The 26,587-nt window shown below is 42.8% G+C and overlaps 1 protein-coding gene across 2 annotated transcripts in view; it reads right to left on the bottom strand.

The window, feature by feature from the left end:
• LOC143961409 (uncharacterized) overlaps nt 1–26,587 on the bottom strand; it is an 86,276-nt gene that overhangs the window by 15,284 nt on the left and 44,405 nt on the right. The window contains exons 6-9 of one of the 2 annotated variants that reach the window (XM_077470687.1): nt 25,087–25,223; nt 24,824–24,948; nt 21,690–21,745; nt 19,662–19,813 (exon numbers count right to left, since the gene is read on the bottom strand). In XM_077470687.1, coding sequence (XP_077326813.1) covers nt 19,662–19,813; nt 21,690–21,745; nt 24,824–24,948; nt 25,087–25,223 — 470 coding nt within the window. Of the gene's footprint in view, nt 1–19,661; nt 19,817–21,689; nt 21,746–24,823; nt 24,949–25,086; nt 25,224–26,587 lie in introns of both variants that reach the window. The other variant, XM_077470686.1, reaches the window with a different exon arrangement.

Below are 26,587 nucleotides of genomic sequence, written 5' to 3' on the forward strand. Positions count from 1 at the left end.
CCACTTCAACCAACGTTTTGCAGACTTGTTTACTCCCCATCAAGTTGTCTGCGTTGATGAGTCCCTGATTAAGTTTTCTGGTCGCTTGTCATTCAAACAATACGTTCCCAACAAGCGGTCCAGATACGGGGTCAAGATGTATAAGCTCTGTGACAGGGCCACAGGCTATACACGTAGTTTTATGGTTTATGAGGGTAAAGATAGTCACGTAGAGCCGGAGAACTGCCCTGACTACATAGGAAGCGCTGGCAAGATAGTGTGGGACATGGTGTCACCCTTATTCGGAAAGGGGTACCACTTGTACGTGGACAATTATTACACAAGCGTGCCACTGTTTAGTCACTTGTTTGATCAGCAGATTGAAGCATGTGGCACCGTGCGACCTAATCGCCGGGGCTTTCCCCAGCGGCTTGTAGAGTCCCGTCTTAGGCTGGGGGAGAGAGCCTGCTTGCGCAGTAATAATTTGCTCGCTATGAAGTGGAGGGATAATAAGAATGTTTTCGTTCTTACCTCCCTTCATGCAGACAAGACGGTCCAAATTCCTACGGCGACTGGTATTGTGGAGAAACCCCTCTGTGTCCACAAATATAACCTTAACATGGGAGGGGTGGACCTCAATGACCAGTTGTTGGCGCCGTATCTAGTTGCCCGTAAGGCCAGACGCTGGTACAAAAAAGTGTCTGTTTATTTATTCCAATTGGCTATACTGAATGCTTATGTACTACACAAAGCTTCAGGACGGACTGGATCCTTCCTTAAATTCCAGGAGGATATCGTCAGAGCCCTTCTGTATCCAGGCGGTGCTCCACCTCACGTTCCCCAACCAGATGCAGTAAGCCAGCTGCATGAGAGACATTATTCTTATGTCATCCCGAGTACCCCTACCCAACGAGCCCCCCAAAGAAAATGTCGTGTCTGCAGAAAGCACGGATATAGGCGTGACACCCGTCATTGTCCCCGCTGTCCTGACAATCCTGGTCTTTGCATTGGTGAATGTTTTGAACGCTACCATGAACTAGTTGAGTTTTAGAGTAGGGTACAGCATTGCACAGGCTAGGCACACGTTCACAGGGTCTCCCAAGATGCCATCACATTTTGAGAGACCCAAACCACTGGAAACGTTACAACAGAAGTGTTAAAGTTACATAAAAAAGTGTTTTAAAAAAAAAAAAAAAAATGTAAAAAAAAAAAAAATAGTTGTCGTTTTATTGTTCTCTCTCTCTATTCTCTCTCTATTGTTCTGCTCCTTTGTACTGTATTCTATTCTGCAATGTTTTATTGTTAACCATTTTTTGTTTTCAGGTACGCCATTCAGCTGTAGCGTGGATTTATTTATCTTGACAGCAACAGCGTTTGCTCCCACGATACGTAAAGCTGTGACTCCAGCACTGTCGGAGGTGATTTCACCACCACAGTTAAAAAAAGAGCATATATGCCGAAGCATGGGGGCATAAGGGGTGGAGGAGCGATCTGCTCCTACCTTTTGCGGGAGGATGCCCCCATGCTTCGGCATATATAAATGGTGCATGTATGCCCACCATTAGAAGTGGGTGGATGAAGGGAGGTATCTAATGGTGGGCATACCCACCGATCAATATTTTTTTTTCGTTCAGCCCAAAGGCTGCATGAAAAAAAAATTACAATATATGCCCAACCAGTTACAGCAACATACTGGTATGTTGCTGGACTTTGAGTGCTTATACCAGAATGGTGCCTGCAGGTTTAGGCATCATCTTGGCATCATTCTTTTCAGCCAGCGGTCGGCTTTTATGTAAAAGCAATCCTAGCGGCTAATTAGCCTCTAGACTACTTTTACAAGCAGTGGGAGGGAATGTCCCCCCCCCGCACCATCTTCCATGGTTTTCTCAGGCTCTCCTGTCCCAACAGGGAACCTGAGAATGCAGCCGGTGGTTCCGCCAGCTGACCATAGAGCTGATCAGAGACCAGGATGGCTCCAATCATCTCTATGGCCTAAGACACCGGAAGCTACGAGCATTTCATGACTTCGATTTTGCGGGATGTAAACAGCGCCATTGGGAAATTGGGAAAGCATTTTATCACACCGATCTTGGTGTGGTCAGATGCTTTGAGGACAGAGGAGAGATCTAGGGTTGGATAGACCCTAATTTTTTCAAAAAAAGAGTACCTGTCACTACCTATTGCAATCATAGGGGATATTTACATTCCCTGAGATAACAAAAATCATAAAAAAATATATATAAATGAAAGGAACAGTTTAAAAATAAAATAAAAAAGCAAAATAAAAAAAATAAAAAATTTTTTTAAAAAAAACACCCGTCCCCCCTGCTAAGGCGCAACGTCGAACGCAAGCGTTGGTCTGGTGTCATATGTAAACAGCAATTGCACCATGCATGTGAGGTATCACCACGAAGGTCAGATCGAGGGTACTAATTTTAGCAGTAGACCTCCTCCGTAAATATAAAGTGGTCACCTGTAAAGGCATTTAAAGGCTTTTAAAAATGTACGTAGTTTGTCGCCGCTGCACGTTTCTGCGCAATTTTAAAGCATGTCGTGTTTGGTATCCATGTACTCGGCCTAAGATCATATTTTTTATTTCATCAAACATTTGGGCAATATAGTGATTTTTAGTGCATTAAAATAAAAAAAAGTGTGTTTTTCCCCAAAAAATGCGTTTGAAAAATCGCTGCGCAAATACCGTGTGAAAAAAATAAATGAAACACCCACCATTTTAATCGGTAGGGCTTTTGCTTTAAAAAAAAACACTTCACGTTTGGGGGTTCAAAGTAATTTTCTTGCAAAAAAAATGTAAACAAAAAGTGTCAGAAAGGGCTTTTTCTTCAAGTGGTTAGAAGAGTGGGTGATGTGTGACATAAGCTTCTAAATGTTGTGCATAAAATGCCAGGACAGTTCAAAACCTCCCCAAATGACCCCATTTTAGAAAGTAGACACCCCAAGCTATTTGCTGAGAGGCATGTCGTGTCCATGGAATATTTTATATTTTGACAAAAGTTGTGGAAAAAATACATTATTATTTTATTTTTTATTTTTTATTTTTTTGCACAAAGTTGTCATTAAATGATATATTGCTCAAACATGCCATGGTTATATGTAAATTTACACCCCAAAATACATTCTGTTGCTTCTCCTGAGTACGGGGATATCACAAGTGTGAGACCTTTTGGGAGCCCAACCGCGTACAGTACCCCAAAATCCAAGCACCACCTTCAGGATTTCTAAGGGTGTAAATTTTTGATTTCATTCCTCACTGCCTATCACAGTTTCGGAGGCCATGGAATGCCCAGATAGCACAAAATCCCCCCAAGTGACCCCATTTTGGAAAGGAGACACCCCAAGCTATTTGCCGAGAGGTATGGTGAGTATTTTGCAGACCTTCATTTTTGACAAAGTTTTGAAAATTGAAAAAAAGAAAAAAAATACATTATTTTTTTTTTTCTTCATTTTCAAAAACAAATGAGAGTTGCAAAATACTCACCATGCCTCTCAGCAAATAGCTTGGGGTGTCTACTTTCTAAAATGGGGTCATTTGTGGGGGTTTTGTGCCATCTTGGCATTTTATGGCCTTCAAAACTGTAATAGGTAGTGAGGCGTGAAATCAAAAATTTGCGCCCTTAGAAAGCCTGAAGGCGGTTCTTGGCTTTCGGGGCCCCGTACGCAGCTAGGCTCCCCAAAAAAATCCCACACATGTGGTATCCCCGTACTCAGGAGAAGCAGCAGAATTTATTTTGGGGTGTCATTTCACATATGCCCATGGCATGCGTAAGCAATATATCATTTAGTGACAACTTTGTGAAAAAATAAATAAAAGTTTGTAATTTTCCCGCAACTTGCGGCAAAATATTAAATATTCCATGGACTCAACATGCCTCTCAGCAAATAGCTTGGGGTGTCTACTTTCTAAAATGGGGTCATTTGTGGGGGTTTTGTGCCATCTTGGCATTTTATGGCCTTCAAAACTGTGATAGGTAGTGAGGAGTAAAATGACATATGTATGCCCTTAGAAATCCGGAAGGCGGTGCTTGGCTTTCGGGGCCCCGTACGCGGCTAGGCTTCCAAAAAGTCGACCACATGTGGTATCCCAGTACTCAGGAGAAGCAGCAGAATGTAGTTTGGGGTACAATTCCACATATAACCATGGCATGTGTGAGCAATATATCATTTAGTGACAACTTTGTGTAAAAAAAAAATATATATATATATATTTTTTTTGTCATTATTCAGTCGCTTGAGGCAAAAAAATAAAATATTCAATGGGCTCAACATGCCTCTTATCAATTTCCTTAGGGTGTCTACTTTCCAAAATGGGGTCATTTGGGGGGGTTTTGTACTGCCCTGCCATTTTAGCACCTCAAGAAATGAGATAGGCAGTCAAACTAAAAGCTACGTAAATTCCAGAAAACGTACCTTAGTTTATAGATGTGACAACTTTTGCGCAAACCAATAAATATACAGTTATTGACTTTTTTTTTACCAAAGACATGTGGCTGAATACATTTTGCCCTAAATGTATGACTAAAATTGAGTTTATTGGATTTTTCTAATAACAAAAAGTAGAAAATATCATTTTTTTTTCAAAATTTGCGGTCTTTTTACGTTTATATATCGCAAAAAATAAAAATCGCAGAGTCAGTCAAATACCTTTAAAAAAAAGCTCTATTTGTGGGAAAAAAAGGACGCAAATTTCGTTTGGGTACAACATTGCATGACCGCGCAATTACCAGTTAAAGCAGCGCAGTGCCAAATTGTAAAAAGACCTCTGGTCATTGACCAGCAAAATGGTCCGGTCTGAAAGTGGTTAACCACTTCCCACCCGGCCAATGCACATATACGGCCCGGTGGGAGCCATCTACTCCTGATAGGACGTTCAGGAACGTCCATCAGGAGGAGCGGGATCGCACGCGCACCCGCGCAGCGGCGCGATCCCGATGCGCCCGTGTCACCCGGACACGGCGCATCTCAGATCGGCAGGGGGCTCTGTGATTGGCCCTCCTGATCACATGACGGCCGTGTCCAATCACGGCCGTCATGTGATGTAAACAAACAGCCGGTTGCTAGGCAATCGGCTCCTCCTCTCCTCACACAGAAGTCATCGCTGAGGAGAGGAGAGCAGAACGCTGCAGCCGGCTGATGATCAGTGAGTATGAGCTGTTTTTTACAGCTTTTTACTCACTGATCACTAGTCTAGTGTACACACAAATCACCACACAGTAAACACACTACACAGTATAAACACAATGTCCCCACACATGTCCCCAAAACATACATGTCCCCAAATAATAAAAACACATGTCCCTAATAATAAAAACATGTCCCCCACATATGTCCCACTAAAATCACATGTCCCAATGATTATCTGCACACATATGTACATGATTATCTGCACACATATGTACGTGATCACCTGCACACATATGTACGTGATCATTTGCGTACATATGTTCATGATCACACAAACCAATTATTATACACTTAACGGAATTTTTTTTACCAAAAACATGTAGCAGAATACATTTTGGCTTAAATTTATGACAAAATTTGATTTTATTGGATTTCTTTTAAAATAGAAAAAAGAAAATATTGTTTTTTTTTCCAAATTTCCGCTTTTTTGTGCTTATATCGCAAAAAATAAAAAACGGAGTCGTGAATAAATACCACCAAAATAAAGCTCCATTTGTGCGAACAAAATGATAAAAACTTCATTTGAGTACAGTGTAGCATGACTGCGCAATTGTCACTGAAAGCGCTAGAGCGCTGAAAGCTGAAAATTGGGCTGGGAAGGAAGGGGGCGAAAGTGCCCTGTATTGAAGTGGTTAAAAAAAAAAAAAAAAAAAAAAAATGTACAAAAATTTGAAAACCATTATTTTCCTTCCACTTCACAATTATGTGCCACTTTACATTTAAGGTTTCTGGTTGTAACATGGCAAAATATGGTCAATTTTAAATGGGTAAGAATACTTTAACCACTTAAGGAGCGCCGCATGGCAATGTACGTCGGCAGAATGCCACCGACAGGCACAAGCACGTATATGTACGTGCTTGCCTTCCAGTGGGTGGGGGGGTCCGATCGGACCCCCTCCCGCTGGCTGCGGCGGTCCGTTTCGCTACAGGAGCGATCCGGGATGAGGGGATGGCTGTTGGTTTCTGGCCATCCCCTCGATCGCTCCTGGCGAATGAGAAGCTTCCCCCGCCTGTGTAGTGTAAACACAGGCAGGGAGGAAGTGATGTCATTCTCCTCGGGGCGGTCTTTTTGACCAGACTGCGAGGAGAACACAATAGTAAGTGCACCAACACTACACTGACACGTAGGTACACAAATTCCCACGATCCCCTCCCAGTCACAGTGTCACTGATTGCAGTGATCATTTATTTACTGATCACTGCATTTAGTGTCAGTTGTGACAGTAAAAACTGTCAGGGCAGTTAGTGTTAGGACCAGGGTAGCCCCCTACCCCCCTAATAAAGGTTTAACCCCGATTGCCCCTAGAGTTAACCCTTTCACCCCCTTTTGCCAGTGTCACTAAGCAATCGTTTTTCTGATCGCTGCATTAGTGTCACTGGTGCCGCTATGTAGCTAGTTATTTTTTAGGTTCACCGACAGGTTTTTAAAGTCCCCCACATGTGGTATCCCCATACTCAGGAGAAGCAGCAGACGTTATTTTGGGGTGTAATTTCACTTATGCCCATAGCATGTGTGAGCAATATCTCATTTAGTGACAACTTTGTGCAAAAAATAAATAAAAAGTTGTAATATTCCTGCAACTTGTGGCAAAATATAAAATATTTCATGGACTCAACATGCCTCTCAGTAAATAGCTTGGGGTGTCTACTTTCCAAAATGGGGTCATTTGGGGGGTGGGGGGTTGTGCTATTTTGGCATTTTATGGACTTCGAAACTGTGATAGGTAGTGAGGAGTGAAATCAAAAATTTGATGGGCAATCATTGCTGGCACTGGTGGGCACTTAATTGTAATTGATTGAGCAGTGCCTCAATTACATACCTAGCTGTCCCCTGTGAGGAGATGCCACTGATTGGCTCTCCTCATACTCGGTCACTGTGAGGAGCACCGATTACCGGCATCTCCATGCTTACATGTGACTGGCTGTGATTGGACACAGCCGATCACATGGTTAAAGAGCCACGGCTCTTTACACAAAATCGGAGGTCGTGCCTTGTCCATGTAACAGCGCGGCCGCGATCACTGCGCTGCTTGCACCCATCACTATGGTCCCCCAGAACAAGAGCCGCACCGCCCAGCCATCATTTGACAGTGGTTAAATGATGAATGGAGATGCACTGGACTCCTGCTATGAGCCACTGCCTTCTCCAGTGTGAAACCAGCCTTAAGCTTGCTGAAAACCCATGTTTGCCAATGCACGGGGGTACCATTAAGAATGACACCCTTGGAGGTCTGCAAAAAAGCACTGCGTTTGTCTGCGTGTCAGGACTGAGCATTCCATGATACGCAGTAGTGTAAATCAAGCTTTAGACAGGAGTGTCTCAAAAACAGAAAATACTTTTCAAGGGTGCCCAGACTGGAAAAAGATTGAAAAACACCAGTATAGAGAACCAGTTTCCCCCTATACAAGTTTTATTACTCTTTATACACATCAAAATAGTTTATATTCTGTTAAAGAAACACAAGTGGGTAAATTTCTGAATTTTACAGTTGTCAAACATATTCTATCTACTATTACTCAGCGACATCCATGGTTGGCTCAGAGAGGATTGTCTAAATAGAGCCCACAGATAAAATGATTGAAGGCTGCCAACAGGCGAATCTTAGTATCGTATGGTGAAACAGACCTGGTGGCATTAACTCGATGTCGCAAATCACACTGAAAGGAGGTACAAAGTGCAATAGCCTCCTAAGCTAGGAAACCAGATTGGATGGGCTTTCTGTAGATTTTTTTTAACCAGTTCCCGACCGGCTAAAGCGCAGACTGCGGCACAATGGCACCGTTGCACAAAACTCTGTACAGGTACAGAGTTCCCTTTAAGAGCTGCACATGATCGGCGGTCGCAATCGCCGCATATAGCTTGTAAACTCACAAACCCCTGTTCATGTCGTCTTCTCCCCTGACAGTAGTTTGTTCCTATTAAGTTGGAACAATGATATGTCGCCTCCCCTAGTCAGCCCTATCCCCATACAGTTAAAACACACTGAGGGAATACAGATTTAACTCCTTGATTGCCCCCTAGTGTTAACCCCTTCCCTACCAGTGACATTTATACAGTAATCAGTGCATATTTATAGAAAGGTTGCTGTATAAATGTCAGTGGTCCCAAAAATGTGTCAAAAGTGTCCGATATGTCTGCCATAATGTCGCAGTCCCACTAAAATCACCATTACTAGCACAAAAAAAAAAAAAAAAAAGCCATAAATCTTTCCCATAGTTTGTAAACGCTATAACCTTTGCGTCAAATAATCAATATACGCTTATTGCGATTTTTTTTTTTTACCAAAAATATGTAGAAGAATACATATATCAGCCTAACAATGAAGAATTTTATTTAAAATAAAAATAAAAAAATAAAAAAATTCTTCATCAGTTTAGGCTGATATATGTATTCTACATATTTTTGGTATAAAAAAAAAAAAAAAAAAAAAAAAAAATCGCAATAAGCGTATATTGATTATTTGACGCAAAGGTTATAGCGTTTACAAACTATGGGAAAGATTTATGGCTTTTTTTTTTTTAATAAAAAGCCATAAATCTTTCCCATAGTTTGTAAACGCTATAACCTTTGCGTCAAATAATCAATATACGCTTATTGCGATTTTTTTTTTTTTTTTTTAAATAAAAGTTGGGGATATTTATTCTAGCAAAAAAAGTTAAAAAAGTAATTTTTTTTTTCTAAAAAATTGTCTTTTTTGCACTATAAAACAAAAAAACAAAAAACACAACTGTAGAGCTGATCAAATACCACCAAAAGAAAGCTCCATTTGTGGGAAAAACACGCAAATTTAATTTGGGTACAGCGTCGCATTACCACGCAATTGTCAGTTAAAGTGACACAGTGCCAAATTATGAAAAGTGCTCTGGTCAGGAAGGTGTTAGAAACTTCTGGGGCTGGAGTGATTAAATAGACCAAGGAGCAGGTCCCTCAATTCCATGTGATGCATGCACTGAGGCAGGCTCACTGCCACTCTCTCAATGAAAGAAGCTGTGGTGAAAGTGCTCCAAGTCTGGCAAGAACCCAGAGCATACTGCCCGATCTCTTAACTCAACGTAGACCCCAAAATGATTACAAAGATCCTAGCACCCCTCTTCACTAGTTGGAGGAGTTTACCTATTTGGGGGTAAGGGTGGGAGGGGAGATCCATACCCAGCTATAGCTCAGTCTATTACTCAAACTCACCACTAAGTAACTTGTGGAAAATTTTTCCTCTGTCCCCAATCGGTAGGGTGCACCTCCTCAAAAATTACCTTTCTCCAAAAAGTTTCTTTAGGAACACCCATGCCAATGCCCAAGCATTTTTTATTTATTTTTTACCAAGTTTGACAGCACTATCTGCTTTCCTTTGGGCTGGGAAACCTGACTGGAAATGCTTCAACTGCCATCCTCCCAAGGTGGACTAATCCTTTCTTATTTCCAGCTTTACTACCTGTTAGCAGTGTTGGTTACATTCAGGTGGTGGTTCACTCAGCCCAAAAGGAAACACTGACGCACATAAAATAGGAGAAATTACTGAAGCTTAATGACTTAAAAAGACATCCCTGCCAAATCAGCTGTTCTTTCTACTTACAGCTATGACATGCGGTAAACTCCTAATTCCCACCGCCTCCGATCCTAGACTTGGTCCTCTTGGAATGACTGAATAAACCACTGTCACATTTATGTGCTTCTGCCCCAGGCACATGCCACCAGGTTAGCACGTACCGATAGGAAATGTGCGGATAATCTGCTTGCCCTTACTGAGGAGGCTTGGAAAGACTGTTTGCATTAATACATTTTTAGCCGAGATAATCCTAGAGACAGTCTTCCAACTTAAAATTTCTTCATAGGGACAGACATACATACCCTAGCCCCTTATGTACTAGTTGGAGCTTCCATGAGCATCTTTTCCCACATAGTGTGGGCTTGTCCATCTCTGCAAACTCTTTGGGACTCTGGTGACTGACATTTGCAATTCTGAATCTATTACTGCGGTTGCTGGGCGAATGATCTAGAAGTGGATCGATATCAAAAATGGTTTATAATCTACTCTGTGTACTATGCCCACAGGAAAATTCTATTCTGCTGGAAATTGGGGACCCCCACCCTGGTTAACTGAGAGGCTACCATAAACAGAGTCCTGCCTTTATACATAGTAACCTATGATGGTGGGAAATGCAACAAGATTTGGTCAGCCTGGATAGAGGCAAAAGACAATGGGTAAAAAAGGAATGAATGATGTGGTCTTACTTGGCCCCCCAGTAAATATTATAGTCTGCCCCCTTTAAGACCTATCCAGAGGCCTTCCCTTAATCCATACTTATGTATTTTATACACTTGGGCACCTCTATACTATAAAAGGGTTTACTTGGAAACTATAGCCTATTGGAGGCCTGCTGTGCATAGAATGTGCCTCATCTCGTCTAGATATGTCAATGCATTGCAAGACGCTATAAAATCAGGCTGTATACTGTGACATGTCGTGATTTGTTTTGTCTGGCAAGCAGTACTATTTGTGTACTTCCTTGTGAATATTCAACATTTTTTTTTTTTTTTTTTTTATAAAAAAAAAAAAAAAAAAAAAAAAAAAAAAAAAAAAAAAAAAAAAAAAAAGGTATAGCCGTTTATTTCCCGCCCCAACTTTTTGGGGAACACATTTACAGTTGTATTCACAGCATACATCCAATTTTATTTTAGGAGTTATAAAAAAGGTAGACCTTTACTCAACTTTGAAAAACAAAAAAAAAATTATGTGTGTGTGTGTGTGTGTGTGTGTGTGTGTATATATATATATACACACACACACATAATATATAAATCTAAAACAGCGAATAGCACTGCTGGACAACAAAAAATAGGCTTTTTAAAAACCGCTTGCCTGTAAAATCTTGATGTACATCAGGGGACACAGAGCCATAGTAATAACTATATATAGAAAAACTGAGCATAAAGCTCAAACAAATAGGAAAAAAGTTCTAAAGGCAAATTTCCTATTAGTTTAGTGGGAACAGTGGGGACTATTGCGGTATCGTATAATAATCAAATACCGGAAGTTGTCTGACCCGGAAGTATCCCTTTCCAGATTAGAGAGACGGTGGACGGGAACTGCCTGCTGTGTAAGTCCCCGCCCAGTCACATCCTCTAGCGTCCCCCCCCCCTCCATCTGGTCTATGGGGAACGTTTTTCTGCGCACGTGCACATTTCGCACCTGCGCAGTAGCTGGGGGGACATTGAGAAGGAGCGCACAGCTACGCTCTGATCACTTCCGGGTTGGGGGTATGTAAGGCAATGCGGGAATTTGATTTCCAGAGCAGCGCCGTGGTGGATGAGACACACACGTATATGGTCACCAGCTTAAAGGTAATACTACCACTGTATCTCTATCCCCTTGTTTCTTATATTCATGCTCTTTAACTTTAGCTTGTCTGCAAGGATGACCCCAGGTGATATATTTTTACCTTTTACATTTTTTAATTAGAGCAAATCTACCACCAATTTTGCTGGTACACTGAAGATCTGCCGGGTCATATATAATGCAGCATACCCTTTAGTATTTTTTAAAAAGTTGTGGTAGGTTCTGCTTAATGGTTATACTCTTTAGCTTCCAGTATCTTGTCACCTAGTTATACAGACCATGGACCACTGGGCGTTTTTTCTGGTGTGACAGACTTTACTTATCTATTTTTTAACAAATCTAATTTCCCAAATTTTTCTATCCATGGGCTTTAAAATACTTCCATATATAAAACTTACCCCAAACGAATTACTACTTTCTTTCTAGTTTTTCCATTCGTAGTGCAGAGTCTCTCTACCTTTTGCACCCCCCGTGTCTGCCCCCAGGGGGGGCACCCTAATTTTGGGTGTCTCAAAGTTGGTCGCTCTGCTTGTTGAGGGGCTTGGGAGATCCAGGGGTGAGCCATGACGTTTTTATTATGATTATCCTTGGTTGTATTTCCATTTATGCACTATTATGTTTCTATTATGATCATTTCTGGCTGTATTTTTACTTGTGTACTTATGGTCATAAAAAAGTCTTTTTAGACTATTGTATCCATTGAAAAATCATATTAGTTTCTTTATATGTATTAAATTTGTAGGTGACGTTCCCTGAGGAAGCGGCTTTTCTAGTGCCGCGAAACCGGTCGGATTTATACGTCAATTCTACACTCCTGCAAAAAATCCCTCTTCGCTGGGAATTTTTCAAACCACCTTCATATTTATTCTGTCCTTTGAATGGATTGAGTATATTTTGTCTGTTTTGATTCCTGTTTTTTGTGTATATGTTTTTCTACTACCTGTGTGTACCCATTTATAATAAAATGTGATTGTATTTTAATGATTATTTTTTGATTACTATACGATACCGCAATAGTCCCCACTGTTCCCACTAAACTATTAGGAAATTTGCCTTTAGAGCTTTTTTCCTATTTGTTTGAGCTTTATGCTCAGTTTTTCTATATATACTAATTGGGACGATGGTATCTTGTCTAAACTTGAGGCTACCCCATTATTCATAGTAATAACTATGTGGGTTATATCAGACCGTCAGGTGCTGGACACTGGCACGCCCCTTAAAAAGGCGTGTACTTTCCCCATATAACCCCTCCCATTGCTGGGACTCCTCAGTTTTGTAGCCAAGCAATAAAAGTGTATAAGGGAGAGACCTCTGCGCCCCCTGATGTACATTAAAGGATTTTACAGGTAATCCATTTTAAAAAATCCTATTTTCTTTTCTTACATCAGGGGACACAGAGTCATAGTAATAACTATGTGGGATGTCCCATAGCAAATGAAGGGGGGGGGAGACTGAACAAAAAAAAAAAAAAAAAACAGGAGGCCAGAGGACTCACCCCAGCCTGCAGTATATGCTGTGCCCAAAAGGCAATATCCTCATGACTGTTAATATTGATTTGATAAAAATCTTATATAATGTATGAACCGAAGACCAAGTTGTGGCCTTACAGATCTGAGCCATAGAGGCCTGATTATGCACCACCCAAAAGGCACTAATAGCCCTGGATGAGTGTGCTCTTAATGAGACGGAAGAATTTTCTTCTTTAAGCTGAAGCTTGAACAATCACTTCACAAATCCATTTGAAAAATATGGATCTCGACACTGCCTGTCCACATCTTGGACCGTCTGGCAGTACAAACAAAACCTGTGTTTTTCAAACCTTAGCGGTCGCCTTTAAATAGACTGATCGCTCTTACTACATCAAGGGAATGTAGTGTTTTTGCTTCCCCAGATTAAGGCTCTGGGGAAAAAGGAGGAAGAATAATATCTTGGTTTAAATGAAAACCTGTTACCACCTGGTAAGAATTCAGGGTGAGGTGGTTTTATGTCCTCATCCTTATGCATGATGAAATATGGCTCTTGCAAGACAGAGCCTTTAGTTCCGATACTATATCAAAAGAAATGGTAAGCAGAAAAGATTCTTTGTCAAAGAACCAAGGGAACTTCTAAGGTTCAAACGGCTGATTCAGCAAAGCCGATAAGACCAATTTTAAATCCCAAAGATTTAGAGGTGCCTTGATAGGGGGAATAAACCGTGTTACCCCCCTAAATAAACTACGCACCAAGAGTGGGAAGCAAGAGGCCATAGGAACAAACACTGACAAGGCCTGAATCTGGCTCTTGATAGAAGTCAAGGCCAGCTTAATTTCAGATCTCCTAGGCAGGAATGCTGCCCATTGATATACTTCTTAGGGTGCCAACCCCCGGATCCACACCAAGAAACCCATGACTTCCAGGCTCTAAAGTAAGTGATTCTGGAAGCCAGCTTCCTGGCATTAGTCAAAGTCAACCCTACTGAAGGAGATCACCCACGATCTTTTATAGAGTGGGATTCAACAGACAAACCTGTTAAACTCCTTGTCCGGAAGGTAGGATGAAATACCGGACCCTGTGCAAGAAGGTCTGGCCACAATAGCAGAGTCCAAAGGACTCCTACCTCCATCTTTATGATCTCGGCAAATCAAGATCTTCTGGGACCCGCAGAGGCCGCCAGAATCACCTCCTTCCGTTCCCGCTCAATCTTGCGGAGAAGGCGCGGAAGTAGCAGAACTGGAGGAAACACAGATTAAAACCGATACCCTGGGAAGACTAATGCGCCTGTTCCGCCTGCTAGTGGACCCCTTGTTCGACAAAGTTGTCGACCTTGCTAATGAATCTGGACAAGAATAGGTCCATGTCTGGAATACCTCATCTGACATATTGCTAGGAAGATGTCAGGGTGAAGAGATCATTCTCCCAGAAATAATTGTTGGCGTCTCAATTAGTACGCCTGAAATATTAAAATTACTGATAGGCAAGGAGTGTTGTGTTCTGCCAAAGCTAGAACATTATTCACCTCTTTTTGGGCTGCACAACTGCTTGGGCCTCCCCTGGTGATCGATCTAAGCCACCACCGTGGCCTTGTCAAACTGAATCCTGTCAGGACAGTCCCATAGTCTGACTGCCAAGATTCTGGGGCCAGATGTACTGCCTGAAACTTCTAAAAAAGTTGATAGGCAAGGTCCTCTAACCTGGACCATCTCCCCTGGACAGAATCTTCTTCCAGGGCTGCTCCCCAGCCTAGAAGGCTGGCATCTGTTAACACCTTCCAGGATAAAGATTTTTGCTTTTGCTGGATAACCACCACCAATGTAGACTCTGACCTGTCGGGAGCCAAGCATATTGGAAACAAACAAGGCCTGAATCCTCTTTATTCCAGACTGACAGGATGGTGTCTTGAAGCAGTCTGAGTAAAACTGCGCATAAGGGACGGCCTTGAAGGAGGCAACCATTTCTTCTAAAAATCTCCTGCACAGCCAAATGAAGGAATTTTTATTTTGTTTGACGAGTTGAATTAGTACTGCAATCGAAGGGATTCTCGTCTGGGGGTAAGAATACCTTCTTCTGTATGGTATCTATACCTATTCCCCAAGTACCGTAATCTCCTTGATGGTTTTAAAAGGAGAACCTTCCTAGGTTGAGAATCCAACCTAGAGACTTCAGATATTTACTGCTGAGCTCAGACTCTGGTTTTAGACCTGAGACTGAATGATCTATTAAAATTAGATCTTCTAAAAGGCTAGGACTGCTATGCCTTGAGCCCTTAACCTGGCTAAAAGGAGGTGCCAGAATCTTTCAGAACACTTGTGGTTCTGTGGCCAAGCCGAATGGCAGAGCCACAACTGAAAAAATAATTTTATATTTCAAATCGCAGAAATTTATGGTAAGTGGGAAACTTTGGCGCATGGAGATATGCAACTCCCCTCCTTGCAGGATGGACACAGCCAATCGAATTATGAAAGTATTGGATGTTTAAGTGTTGATTCAGATCTTCAAAATCTAGAATGGGCCTTACCTCTGTTTGGTTCTGGAACCTTAGAAGGTTTGAGCCAAAACCCCCTGTTTCACTAAGGGAATCTCCAATATCACTGACTGGGATAACAGCTGATCCAGAGGCCAGAAAGACTTTCTCTGGATCCTTAGGAACATTCTCAGAGGAGACGGAAACTCTTGCATAAAGACTGCCGCATCAGCAGCCCAAGGACCCCACAGGCAGCACCCAAAACAGGGACCCAAACCCCGGACCCTCAGATCAAAGCCGACTGAGCCATCCAGGCTTTTGGAACTCTAGTCATAACCTAGAGAAAAAAATTGCAGAAATCCCTCTGCTATTGACATTGTTCCTGCCAGACTTTGAGAATCGCAGGACCTTTCCCCTCACCCAAACGAGTGGGGGTACTGTTTCATGAGAAGGCTTTAGCATTCTGCCTTATGGGCTTTCTCCCCCAAAGATCCTGGTGCTGCCCTTGGGGACTTTCCCCTGAACCTGACGATTAACACCGTCGAGACTGCCTAAAGGGAGATGCCCCAGGCATAGGAGAGGCAGCACGATTAGAGAAACGTTTGAACCTCCTTTTACTGGTAAAGAGAACTTTACCCTTTTGGATGTACATATCCACTCTAAATAGCCGTACCCAAGGAAGAGACAAACTGGCTAAGAGTTTTCACATGGTGCTTCAGCTGATCAATATTTCAGCCATGGAACACTGCGAGAATGCACTAGTCCAAGTATAAGCCATAAGGAGTCTTTCATAGCATCTGTGAAACACAGTGCGTCAGATACACCAGCCCATTGACGGGCCTGCTGATCAGGCAGAATTTTAGGTATCTCACAACCTGTTCCTTAACCCTTAGAAGTCCACTTTTTCAATGAATTAGCGTGACTCAAATTGTGCGCCACCAAAATAGTGGAGCAGACGTTAAAGGGTTAATGGACCGAGATACACCAATTGCAGAAAGAGCTGCAAAAGACCTAGTCTTTAAAAGGAAGTGCCAACTTTAATTTGCTGGATCCTTTAACATCATTGCATTATCCACTGGACATGTGAGACTGCTCACTGAGGTGATTGCAGCATCAATTGCTGGAACTCCCCACTTCGTCATAGAAATGTTCCCATTCAGAATACATAAGCTATGCATGAATAGGAAAAAACATCCCCAGGTGGGGGAGGTTCAAATAAACCTTATTAGAGGCCGATACCTCAAGAGCCTGTGCTTCAGGCAACAAGAGGGTTAAGTAAGGGAGTAGAAAAAAAACCTGACTTGTGAGGTTACTCCCTCCCTGTTAGGATCCTCCTAAGAGGAAAGATAAGTATCTTCCAATATTTTTGAAGATCTACCTGATCCCCATCCTCCTGCACCTCAACAAAAAGGGCCCAGGGGACTAGATGGGAATCTGCTATGTTTAGTCCTACTATGGAGAGACATCATAGCAATAATCTTTTAAATGGTAGAAGAAAAAAAAAAACAGTTTGTATGAAATACACAGGGACAGAAGTGTTCTACCCTTGACATTCATCTGACTGGCCGTATACCTCTCAGGGAAGGATGTCACTCTTTTGAAAGGGTTTTTAGCTTGTTCTATACCATTAACCCCTTAGAACCCTTAGAGGAGGAGTTCCTGTTTTTTTTGCCACTCATAGCTTACAGCACAAAGCAGAGGCACTACCTGCAAAAGAATGTAACACTTGCTAGGCTATAGTACAATACAATAACTGCCATTAATCCTAACTATACAGTACAATGTTGTCATGTGTCCTGCAGTATGGCTGGGGGGGGGGAGGGGGGTAAATCCTCCGCTCTTCCGAGCAGCCGCGGTCTGCTGAAAAAAATATTTTTTTTTTCAGAAAAACAACAAGGCAGCTGGTCTGGCATACAAATAAGAAAAAACTCCAATCTGGGGGACCAGGAAGAAATCAGACCCCCCTTTTTCTTACCAGAGGGTCTGAGCCGGCTGGAGAGGAGAGTGAAAGCTTCTGCTGTTTCCAGCGTCAGGATGGTGAGTGCTCAATACAGCCCCCAGTGGTGACAAAGACATGACAACATAATACATAGAAGGAGAAATTCCTGAGAAAATCTCCCCTACCTTATCCTCGCAGCAGCAGGGTTTTATCAGAGATAAACAAAAAAAAAAACGGTAGGCCCAGAGACCTTAAAGGAAACCTTCAGGAACCGGGGAACTCTCAGGTTAACCCACAATCCTGGACCTGTGAGGACCCTGCCAGTAAACTTATTGGCCTCACTACCAAAAAGTGCTGAATCTCAGGACCCAGCTCTCAGAGAAGCATTCGCAAGCAAAACCTTGTTTCTTTCGGTTTACGAGGCCCGGGTACCATTCATTTAGCCCATTACAAAGACATCAGAACGGATCCAGTCAGGATGGCTGGCTCTCAAAGGATTACTGCCCGTGGAGCTCAGCACAACACATCCTTACTCGTACCCTACACCTTAGACACTGGGGAAAACAAACTGAGGACTCCCAGCAATAGGATGGGTTATATGGGGGAAGTACACGCCTTAAGGGGCATGCCAGTGTCCAGCACCTGATAGTCCGATATAACCCACATAGTTTTTACTATGGCTCCGTGTCCCCTGATGTAAGAAAAGAAAATTAAAAATATCTGGCGATATTGGTGGTTATGGTGCAGTCAGATTGTGAATCATTTGTGGATGGCAGATCTATATAGGATGCAAAATGTGCTCAAGGCTACCCATTTACTGTCAGATGGCTCACCAAGAACAGGAGGGAAGAAGTGTACCAGTCCTCTGTTGTATGGCACCTCACTAAGCTTGGTACACATACAACGTTCATTTTTTGTACAAGATGCAGTGACTGCATACACATATGCAGAAAGGATTCCCTTTTCTGGTCTGCAAGAGTTTTGCGCTCAATAGTTTTGTGCACAAAATGGAATGGTCCAAAGACCTGGGTAATACAGATCTATATTTATGAGCCTTTACAGTCAGATATCACTAACACAGTTTTATGCCAATTCTACTCCAATATTTGCTTACAATAACTGATAAAAACGTTGTTTGTAATTTGCGTATAGGATAAAGTATTTGCAATTCAGTAGTTTTCATTTTCTCACTTTCACGGTGAAAAATTAATGTAGTGTTGAAGATAAGTTTTAATTTGATACCGCCTTTATTCTAGAAGAAAAAGGTTTAGGGTGCACACAAATATAACATGATGCTAGAGAAACTGGCATGTACACCAGAGCACCGTTTAGCAGTTTTTGTCCATTTCTGAGCAGCGATATTTCCATGATCATTAAAGAGGAAGTAAACCCTAATGGGTTTACTTCCTCTTTTTTTCCCTGCAAAGGTAAAGCATAATGGACTACTATGCATCGCATAGTAGCTCATTATGTGTCACTTACCTGACACAGGAGCCAGCGAAGTCGCCGCTGTCCCCTGTAGTCCGCCGCATCCATGTTGCTGGTGGCGTCTCGCAGCTCCGACGAATCACAGCGGCGCAGCCGCGATGACGTCACTCCCGCGCATGCGCACGGGAGTCGCGCCTCGCAGCTCCGCCGCTGCCATACGGCGAAGCCGCGATGACGTCACTCCCGCGCATGCGCACGGGAGTCGACAAATTAGGCAAATCCATTCTTGGATTTGCCGCATTTAGTGCGCCTGCGCGCCGCTGTCTACGGCGCATGCGTCGTAGACAGCGGTGCCCATTTTCGGGCAAATATCTCCTAAACCATATAGGTTTAGGAGATATTGCTTGGACCTACAGGTAAGCCTTAATCTAGGCTTACCTATAGGTCCAAGTTGTTTGGAAGGGTTTACTTCCTCTTTAATAACACATTTTCAGCATATGTTAACTCATCATTTATGATATTAGATTAGACTGAGAAATCATCATTCAATAAAACATGTGCTAATACTCAAAACTATCTTTGGGTCACAGTGACCCTTATCTACAGGATGTAGCTGAAGCAAAACCACATATCAAATAGGGAAGAATGAAAACAAAACAAGAGCGAGACTAAAGTATGTCAAAAGCGAATATCCATTTTGTAGATTAGTTAAAGCAGTACTGTGCGTGCCCATAACATCTTTCTCAGTAGTTTATTAGAGTATGCAAACACCCATCGTATTCTGTAGAACATATCCTAATTTAAAGGGTGAGGTAGGTTCACAAAAATAAACGTTCCTTACCTCCAATAGTTACAGATTGTAAATCCACTTTATAGGTTGGTGACCCCAACATGCCATCAGATGTCAGAGCATTAAGAAATTGTCGTAATATTTCCCCACTGCCAGGAGCTGGAAACTGGTAAATCAGGTCCCCTTTGCACACTACAGAGCCACTACTAAAACAAAACAGAATTAAAACAGTACACAACAGCACACAAATGCAAAACTTTAATTCATCTCAGTCTTCACTTATTGTTACACGAAGGTTAGTCAACAAGCGGATATATATTTAGAAGTACTACTGGCTGTACAAGGGCCATCTGAACGTTTTATAGACCTAGCCACTGCACTTTTCTTTAGTGAAAAATAGAAAGCATTAGCCACAATGTCTGAACTGTGACCCTGGTTTGTTATAAGGTATCTCAGCGGCCACTCATCTGCATCACTCTTTATACAGTTTTAGCATAGCTAGCCTGGCTAATTCATAGTCTATTGATCAAATGGATTTCTCCCAAGTCTGGCGTCACCCGATTTCTCCCTTTTGTCAATAGGTGGCACGGTGACCTTTGACATCAGTATGAGGAATTACAGTGGATTCAGGCGATGCGTACAAATATATATATTCATTTTTTTCCTACACACACTTCTGCCAATCAGCTGGGAGAGGGTATTTATTCAGAGAAGGTCAGATGATCAGGGTTCTTTCTACCTTGGCTGCGGCGTGTGTGGAGCAGCAGGGGAGGGAGGGGGAGAGGGGGGGCCGGAGAGCGGTCATTGCCAGGCAGCAGAGGAAGTTGCCAGATGGTCAACCACTCTTGTTGCTGAAGGCATGTGTAGAGGGATGGAGTTTTGAAGGAGTACCGGATGAGACTCAGTCAGCTGGGGACTGGGAAGTGGCTGGGGAAGCTTCAAGAGAACTCTTTCAAGTAATCATGTCAGAAGCACTGAGCTCAATGGACAGCTTGGAGTCTTGGACCAATAGCAAAGTGCCATTAGCCCCAGCTGTCCAATAAAAATGCTTCCAGCCTAACTATAAGGAAATAAATGGATTTTTGGGTGCAAGATTTACCCACAATCCTAAGTTTTCTTCATAGTTAAGAGGGAGAATGAGAATCTGCTGCTGTTATAAATATATGATTTATTCTATTACAGTGCCTTGCGAAAGTATTCGGCCCCCTTGAACTTTTCAGGCTTCAAACAAAGATATAACATTTTTATTTTTTGTGAAGAATCAACATCTTTATGTTTGAAGCCTGAAATGTGGCAAAAGGTTGAAAAGTTCAAGGGGGCCGAATACTTTCGCAAGGCACTGTATATGGTAAAACAATTAATTTATCTTTTTACTGTGAAATTACTAGTATGAGTTATAACTTCAAACTTCAGTAATTTCTCTGTTAAGCCACCTGCTCGAGTCGTTTTTAAAAATATAGTAAAAATTACCTTATAAAAATCATTAGTGTATATTGTTTTTATTACTTATGGTAATTAACCCCTTGCCAATTCTGTCACTTCTCTCATACGTGTAATAATCATTTTTTTTGCTAGAAAATTACTCAGAACCCCCAAATATTATATATACCAGGGATAGGCAATTAGTGGACCTCCAGCTGTTGCAAAAGTACAAGTTCCATGAGGCATAGCAAGACTCTTACATATCCCTGATAGATATGGTTTTAGCAGAAACGCTAGGAGGCCAAGACGGCCGCTCCCCGCCCCTCCACAGCTCAGTACTCCAGTGAGCATGGAGGAGCAGAGCAGGAGATCTGCTGATTGGCCATCTGCGGTGGCTCAGTTCTCAGTGAAGAGGCAGCGGGGGACAGATGCCGCATTGGAGGTCCTTGCCCCTATCAACATGGGCAATAAGCTGTGGACATGTTGTATGGTATGGATTAGAGGGGAGCCTTTTTCACTTTTGTAAAGGTCAGTTTTGTGGCAGTAGGTTGGAAAAAAATAATAACACACAACTTTAATTCCCTGAGACCTGGAAACAAGGATTCCATTGACATTAAGATAGGAGATAAACTGCTTTAGAAAAATATTGGCACTCACTAGAATTCTCGGACCACCACCTGAAGGAGACTTTTGTCATACAAAGCCAATGCGATCTACAGAGAGAAAGAAAATCTTAACACCTGAACTGCAAAAGAAACACTTTTCTAATTTGAAAAACTGAAATCCTTGTAGCGCACACAGGATTTTCAGCTTTGCGTTCCTAATGCATTTTCTTAATTCACTGTAGTAGCGGCTCATTTGCTGAAAACACTGCAAAACTGAAAAGTTTGAAAGGTCATAAAGGTGCAAAAAATAAAAACATTAGTGAGAAAACTACACAAGCTCCAGGGAGGTAGCCATGTACAGTGTGTGCTGAAAGAATATGGGCACCGGCTATTGAAGAAAAAAAGAAAAGGGGATCAGTTTCCATGGGCTATGTGATCTTGCACATCCGATGTGGAAATAATGTTAAATGGACTATAGTGAAAATCTGCAAAATGCAAAAAGCACTAAAACTGCATAAATGTGAATCCAGCAAAATACAGATATTTTGTTCCTACTTACAGGCATAGATACCGGAGGGATCTACACCATTTCCAGGGACTTCTCCGTCCCCCTCGCCGTCTTCTGGGAGACACACAGGTCCCAGGAGACAGCAGGGACCAGTGGGATAGTGCAGCACGAGTGGCGCATGCGTAGTAGGGAACCAAGAATTGAAGCCGCAAGGCCCCTCGATTCCCTTACCAAAGATGGCGGTGGCAGCACCCAAGAGCCTAGGGAGAGATCGGCTTTGGGTGCCGATATCGCGGACACCCTGGACAGGCAAGTGTCCTTATTTTAAAAGTCGGCAGAACTCCGCTTTAATGAAACCTTGTCACCAACCTAAAAACTGCAAGTAAAAGCACAGAAAAATCTTATTTAAGTGCTTACTTGTGGCATTTGTTTCCCCTTTCCAAAAAGGATTTGACTTGCACCGTGCAGCTTTGACTTTGCTAGGAAATCTAAACACTTTTGGCCGAGTCAACTCCCTAGCACAGCCTCCTCCTGCCACGCGATAGCCCTCAAGGTGCATCCAATAACTATCTGTGCTGGCCAAGTTGCTCTGCTCCTACTCTCTGGTTCAAACAAACAAATACCCTTAGCACACTTGATCTTATCTAAAAGATTGCTGATAAAATGATCTGCCAATGAGATCAAAATTCACAACAAGAGGTGAAATGGCTAAACAGGATAAAGCCCTTAAAGCGGGGTTCCACCCTAAAGTGGAACTTCTGCTGATCGGAACCCTCCCCCCCTCCGGTGTGTCACAATTAGCACCTTTCAGGGGGGAGGGGGGTGGAGATACCTGTCAAAGACAGGTATTTACACCCACTTCTGGGCATAGACTCCCGTGGGAGTCTATGCCTCTTCCTGTCCTGTCGCGCTGTCTCTGGGACCCGTGTGTGTCCCAGCAGACAGCGCGGACAATTCCTCGCGCATGCGCAGTAGGGAACCGGGAAGTGAAGCCGATTCGCTTCACTTCCCGATTCCCTCACCTAGAATGGTGGCGGCAGCAGCCGAGAGATCGATCGACCTCGGCATCGCTGGACCCCGGGACAGGTGAGTGTCCATTTATTAAAAGTCAGCAGCTGTAGTATTTATAGCTGCTGGCTTTTAATATTTTTTTTGTAGGTGGAATCCCTCTTTAACCACTTCGGTACAGCGCTATTGCCAAATGACGGCATTAGCGCGGACCTACATTCCCGGGACTACGTCTATTGACGTCGTCCCGGTTACGAGCGGCCTGCGCGCCCCCTGAGGGGCGCGCGCGGTGCGCTCTGATCGGCGAGTCCATGAGACTCGCCTGATCACCGATCCGTGCAAGGGGTCGATCCCGACCCCTTATCACGTGATCAGCTGTCAGCCAATGACAGCTGATCATGTGATAGAACGGAGCCGGTAATCGGCTATTATTCCTCCTCGCGCTGACAGCGCGAGGAGAAAAAAAAAAAGCCGATCACCGGCGGCCGTGATCGGGACATCAGTCCCGATCACAGCCATCAATACAAGGGACCACCTGCCACCTGCCAGTGCCCACCTGCCTCCCGCAGTGCCATCCTGAAGTAAAATAAAAAGCAAAAGTAAGTGCCCCCCTCAGTGCCCACAGTGCCACCCACAGTGCCACCCAATCTGCCTCAAAGGTGCTGCACCCCAGTGCCGCCCAGCAGTGCCGCCCATCAGTGCCCAGCAGTGCCGCCCATCAGTGCCCAGCAGTGCCGTCCATCAGTGCCCAGCAGTGCCACCTATCAGAGCCCATCAGTCCCATCTATCTGTGGTACCTATCAGTGCCCATCCGTGCCACCCATCCGTGCCACTTATCTGTGCCCATCGGTGCCGCCCACCAGTGCAGCCCATCAGTGCCCACCAGTGCAGCCCATCAGTGCCCACCAGTGCAGCCCATCAGTGCCCACCAGTGCAGCCCATCAGTGCCCACCAGTGCAGCCCATCAGTGCCCACCAGTGCAGCCCATCAGTGCCCACCAGTGCAGCCCATCAGTGCCCACCAGTGCAGCCCATCAGTGCCCACCAGTGCAGCCCATCAGTGCCCACCAGTGCAGCCCATCAGTGCCCACCAATGCAGCCCATCAGTGCCCACCAATGCAGCCCATCAGTGCCCACCAATGCAGCCCATCAGTGCCCACCAATGCAGCCTATCAGTGCCGCCTAATCAGCGCACTTCAATGAAGGAGAAAAATGACCCGTTTGCAAAATTTTATAACAAACTATTAAAACATGATTTTTTTTTTTGCATCTTTTTTTGTTTGTTTAGCAAAAAATAAAACTCCGAGCTGTAACTAAATACCACCAAAAGAAAGCTCTATTTGTGGGAAAAAAATTATAAAAATTTCATTTGGGTACAGTGTTGTATGCCCGCGCAATTGTCATTCAAAGTGCATCAGCGCTGAAAGCTGAAAATTGGTCTGGGACTGAGGGGGGTTTAAGTGCCCAGTAAGCAAGTGGTTAAGGACTGTAGTGCTAAAGATTATTATTGACTACACAGTTCTAAGCATAAGTGCATGGATGTTGACATGAAATGATAATTCTGAATATTAATATCAGGGTGATTGAGATGAGGAGGTGCATGTTGCACAAATATTTTATAAATAAAAAAAAACTCATCTAGAGGAAGTAAAACTGTATACATTTACTCACCATTTTAGAAAGATCTTTGCTGAGCTTCTGAGAGTCAGTGGAGGCCATATCCAGCAAATTTATAGCAAACTGCATGTTTGTTAGGCGGAAATTGAAAGGATAAACTTTTAATTCCTTATGCATGCCTAAAAAGAATGCAGAAAGTCAAACCAAATACAGAAAGAACCCCCCACCAAAAAAATAATTTATATATATATATATATATATATATATATATATATATATATATATATATATATATATATAACTTTTTTTGTACTAACCATCCACAGTTATCGAAGAAAGGTCCACAGATGCATTGGCAAGGGGCGGCAGGGTGGATAAAAGATCCTGAACGTTTGTAGACATGTTAGATTGTAGATACAAGAGTCCTCTGACTTCAAGATCTCCATAGAGATTCCTGGATAAAAAAAAAAAAATCACAAGGATGACAAAAAAAATAATAATAATAATAATAATAACAATAACAACACATATTAGAACAGTTTCCCCCAGGAGTGTTTTTTGGAGGATGTATTAAGGAGTTTAATAGTGGTGTTTTTTTCACTACAGGAAAAAGCAAAAAATAAATAAATAAAATGGGAGGTCCAGGAACAATAAAAGTAGCTTCTGTAACTCAGGAGCCATTAAAGCCCACTGCACTCTTTACTCATTGTCTATGCATTTCGCAAAAAAAAAAATTAAAAAAAAATTCTCATTATAGTACGCACAGGCCAAATGTTTGGCAACATCAGCCAGTTCAGTGGAAACCGGCGGACATTTGGCCCCTGTGTATGGCGGCAGTCTGACAAAAGGGTCGTGTATTAAAAAAAAAAAAAAAAAAAAAGTGAAAAACTTCATTTTTAAATGAGCAGTGATTTTTAAAATGAACGCCTAAAAATAAAAAACTCCTTCCAAAATAGAGCCTGGGAGGGTCCCCGTAAAGTGGCAGACCTGTACCAGGTCTAGAATCTGCTGCAGCAATAATTGCATTTATAAAGCCAAATAAAAAAAAAAAATTAAAAAACTACCTTTAATTTTGCTCAGGAACAGATGGGGAGCCAGTGTGTATGAGGAGGCCACGATGTAGCGCATTGGGAACAAGATTTGAGATTTTTTGGATATATTCTGGTAGGAACGGGTGCAGAAAAATTGGTCTTTGGATGTTGCTGGCACCTTCCCACCATAGCCCTATAGAGGTATTCTTGATGAAAGCAAGAATTGGCCTTGCTGTAAAAAATTGCAATGATATGCACCTGTCATACAGGTGCAGAAAATATGTTTTTTTTTGTCACTTACCCATAAAATCTTTTCTTTGAGTACATCATGGGACACAGTTTGGCTAATATTCATTATCTGCTGGGTTATACTTCATCTCCAGGTGAATGGACACTGGTAGACCAAAGGTATTCAGACAGGAAACGATTGCCTATATAACCCCTCCCATACAGGAAGTACTTCAGTTTTGTAGCAAACACTGAATCCTCAAAGAGTGGAGGGACCTCTGTGTCCCATGATGCACTCAAAGAAAGATTTTCTTACATCCTGGGACACAGAATTAAGCCAATATTCATTACCTGCTGGGACATCCCAGAGCAATAGCCTTGAGGGGAGGTAGACACCCTGCCAAACAATAGCCATCAGACCTTTTACGGCAGCCTGCAGTACACTGACCGAAAGCCAAATGCTTGGTTCCTCGAACATCCACTTGTGATCGTATGCACTGAAGACCAGGTAGCAGCCTTACAAATCTAAGCCACAGATAACGGATGGCAAAAAGCCCAG

Source organism: Lithobates pipiens, unplaced genomic scaffold (genome assembly GCF_037356315.1).
Source record: "Lithobates pipiens isolate NorthernLeopardFrog02 unplaced genomic scaffold, aLitPip1_a1.2 Scaffold_8, whole genome shotgun sequence".
Classification (NCBI taxonomy): domain Eukaryota; kingdom Metazoa; phylum Chordata; class Amphibia; order Anura; family Ranidae; genus Lithobates; species Lithobates pipiens.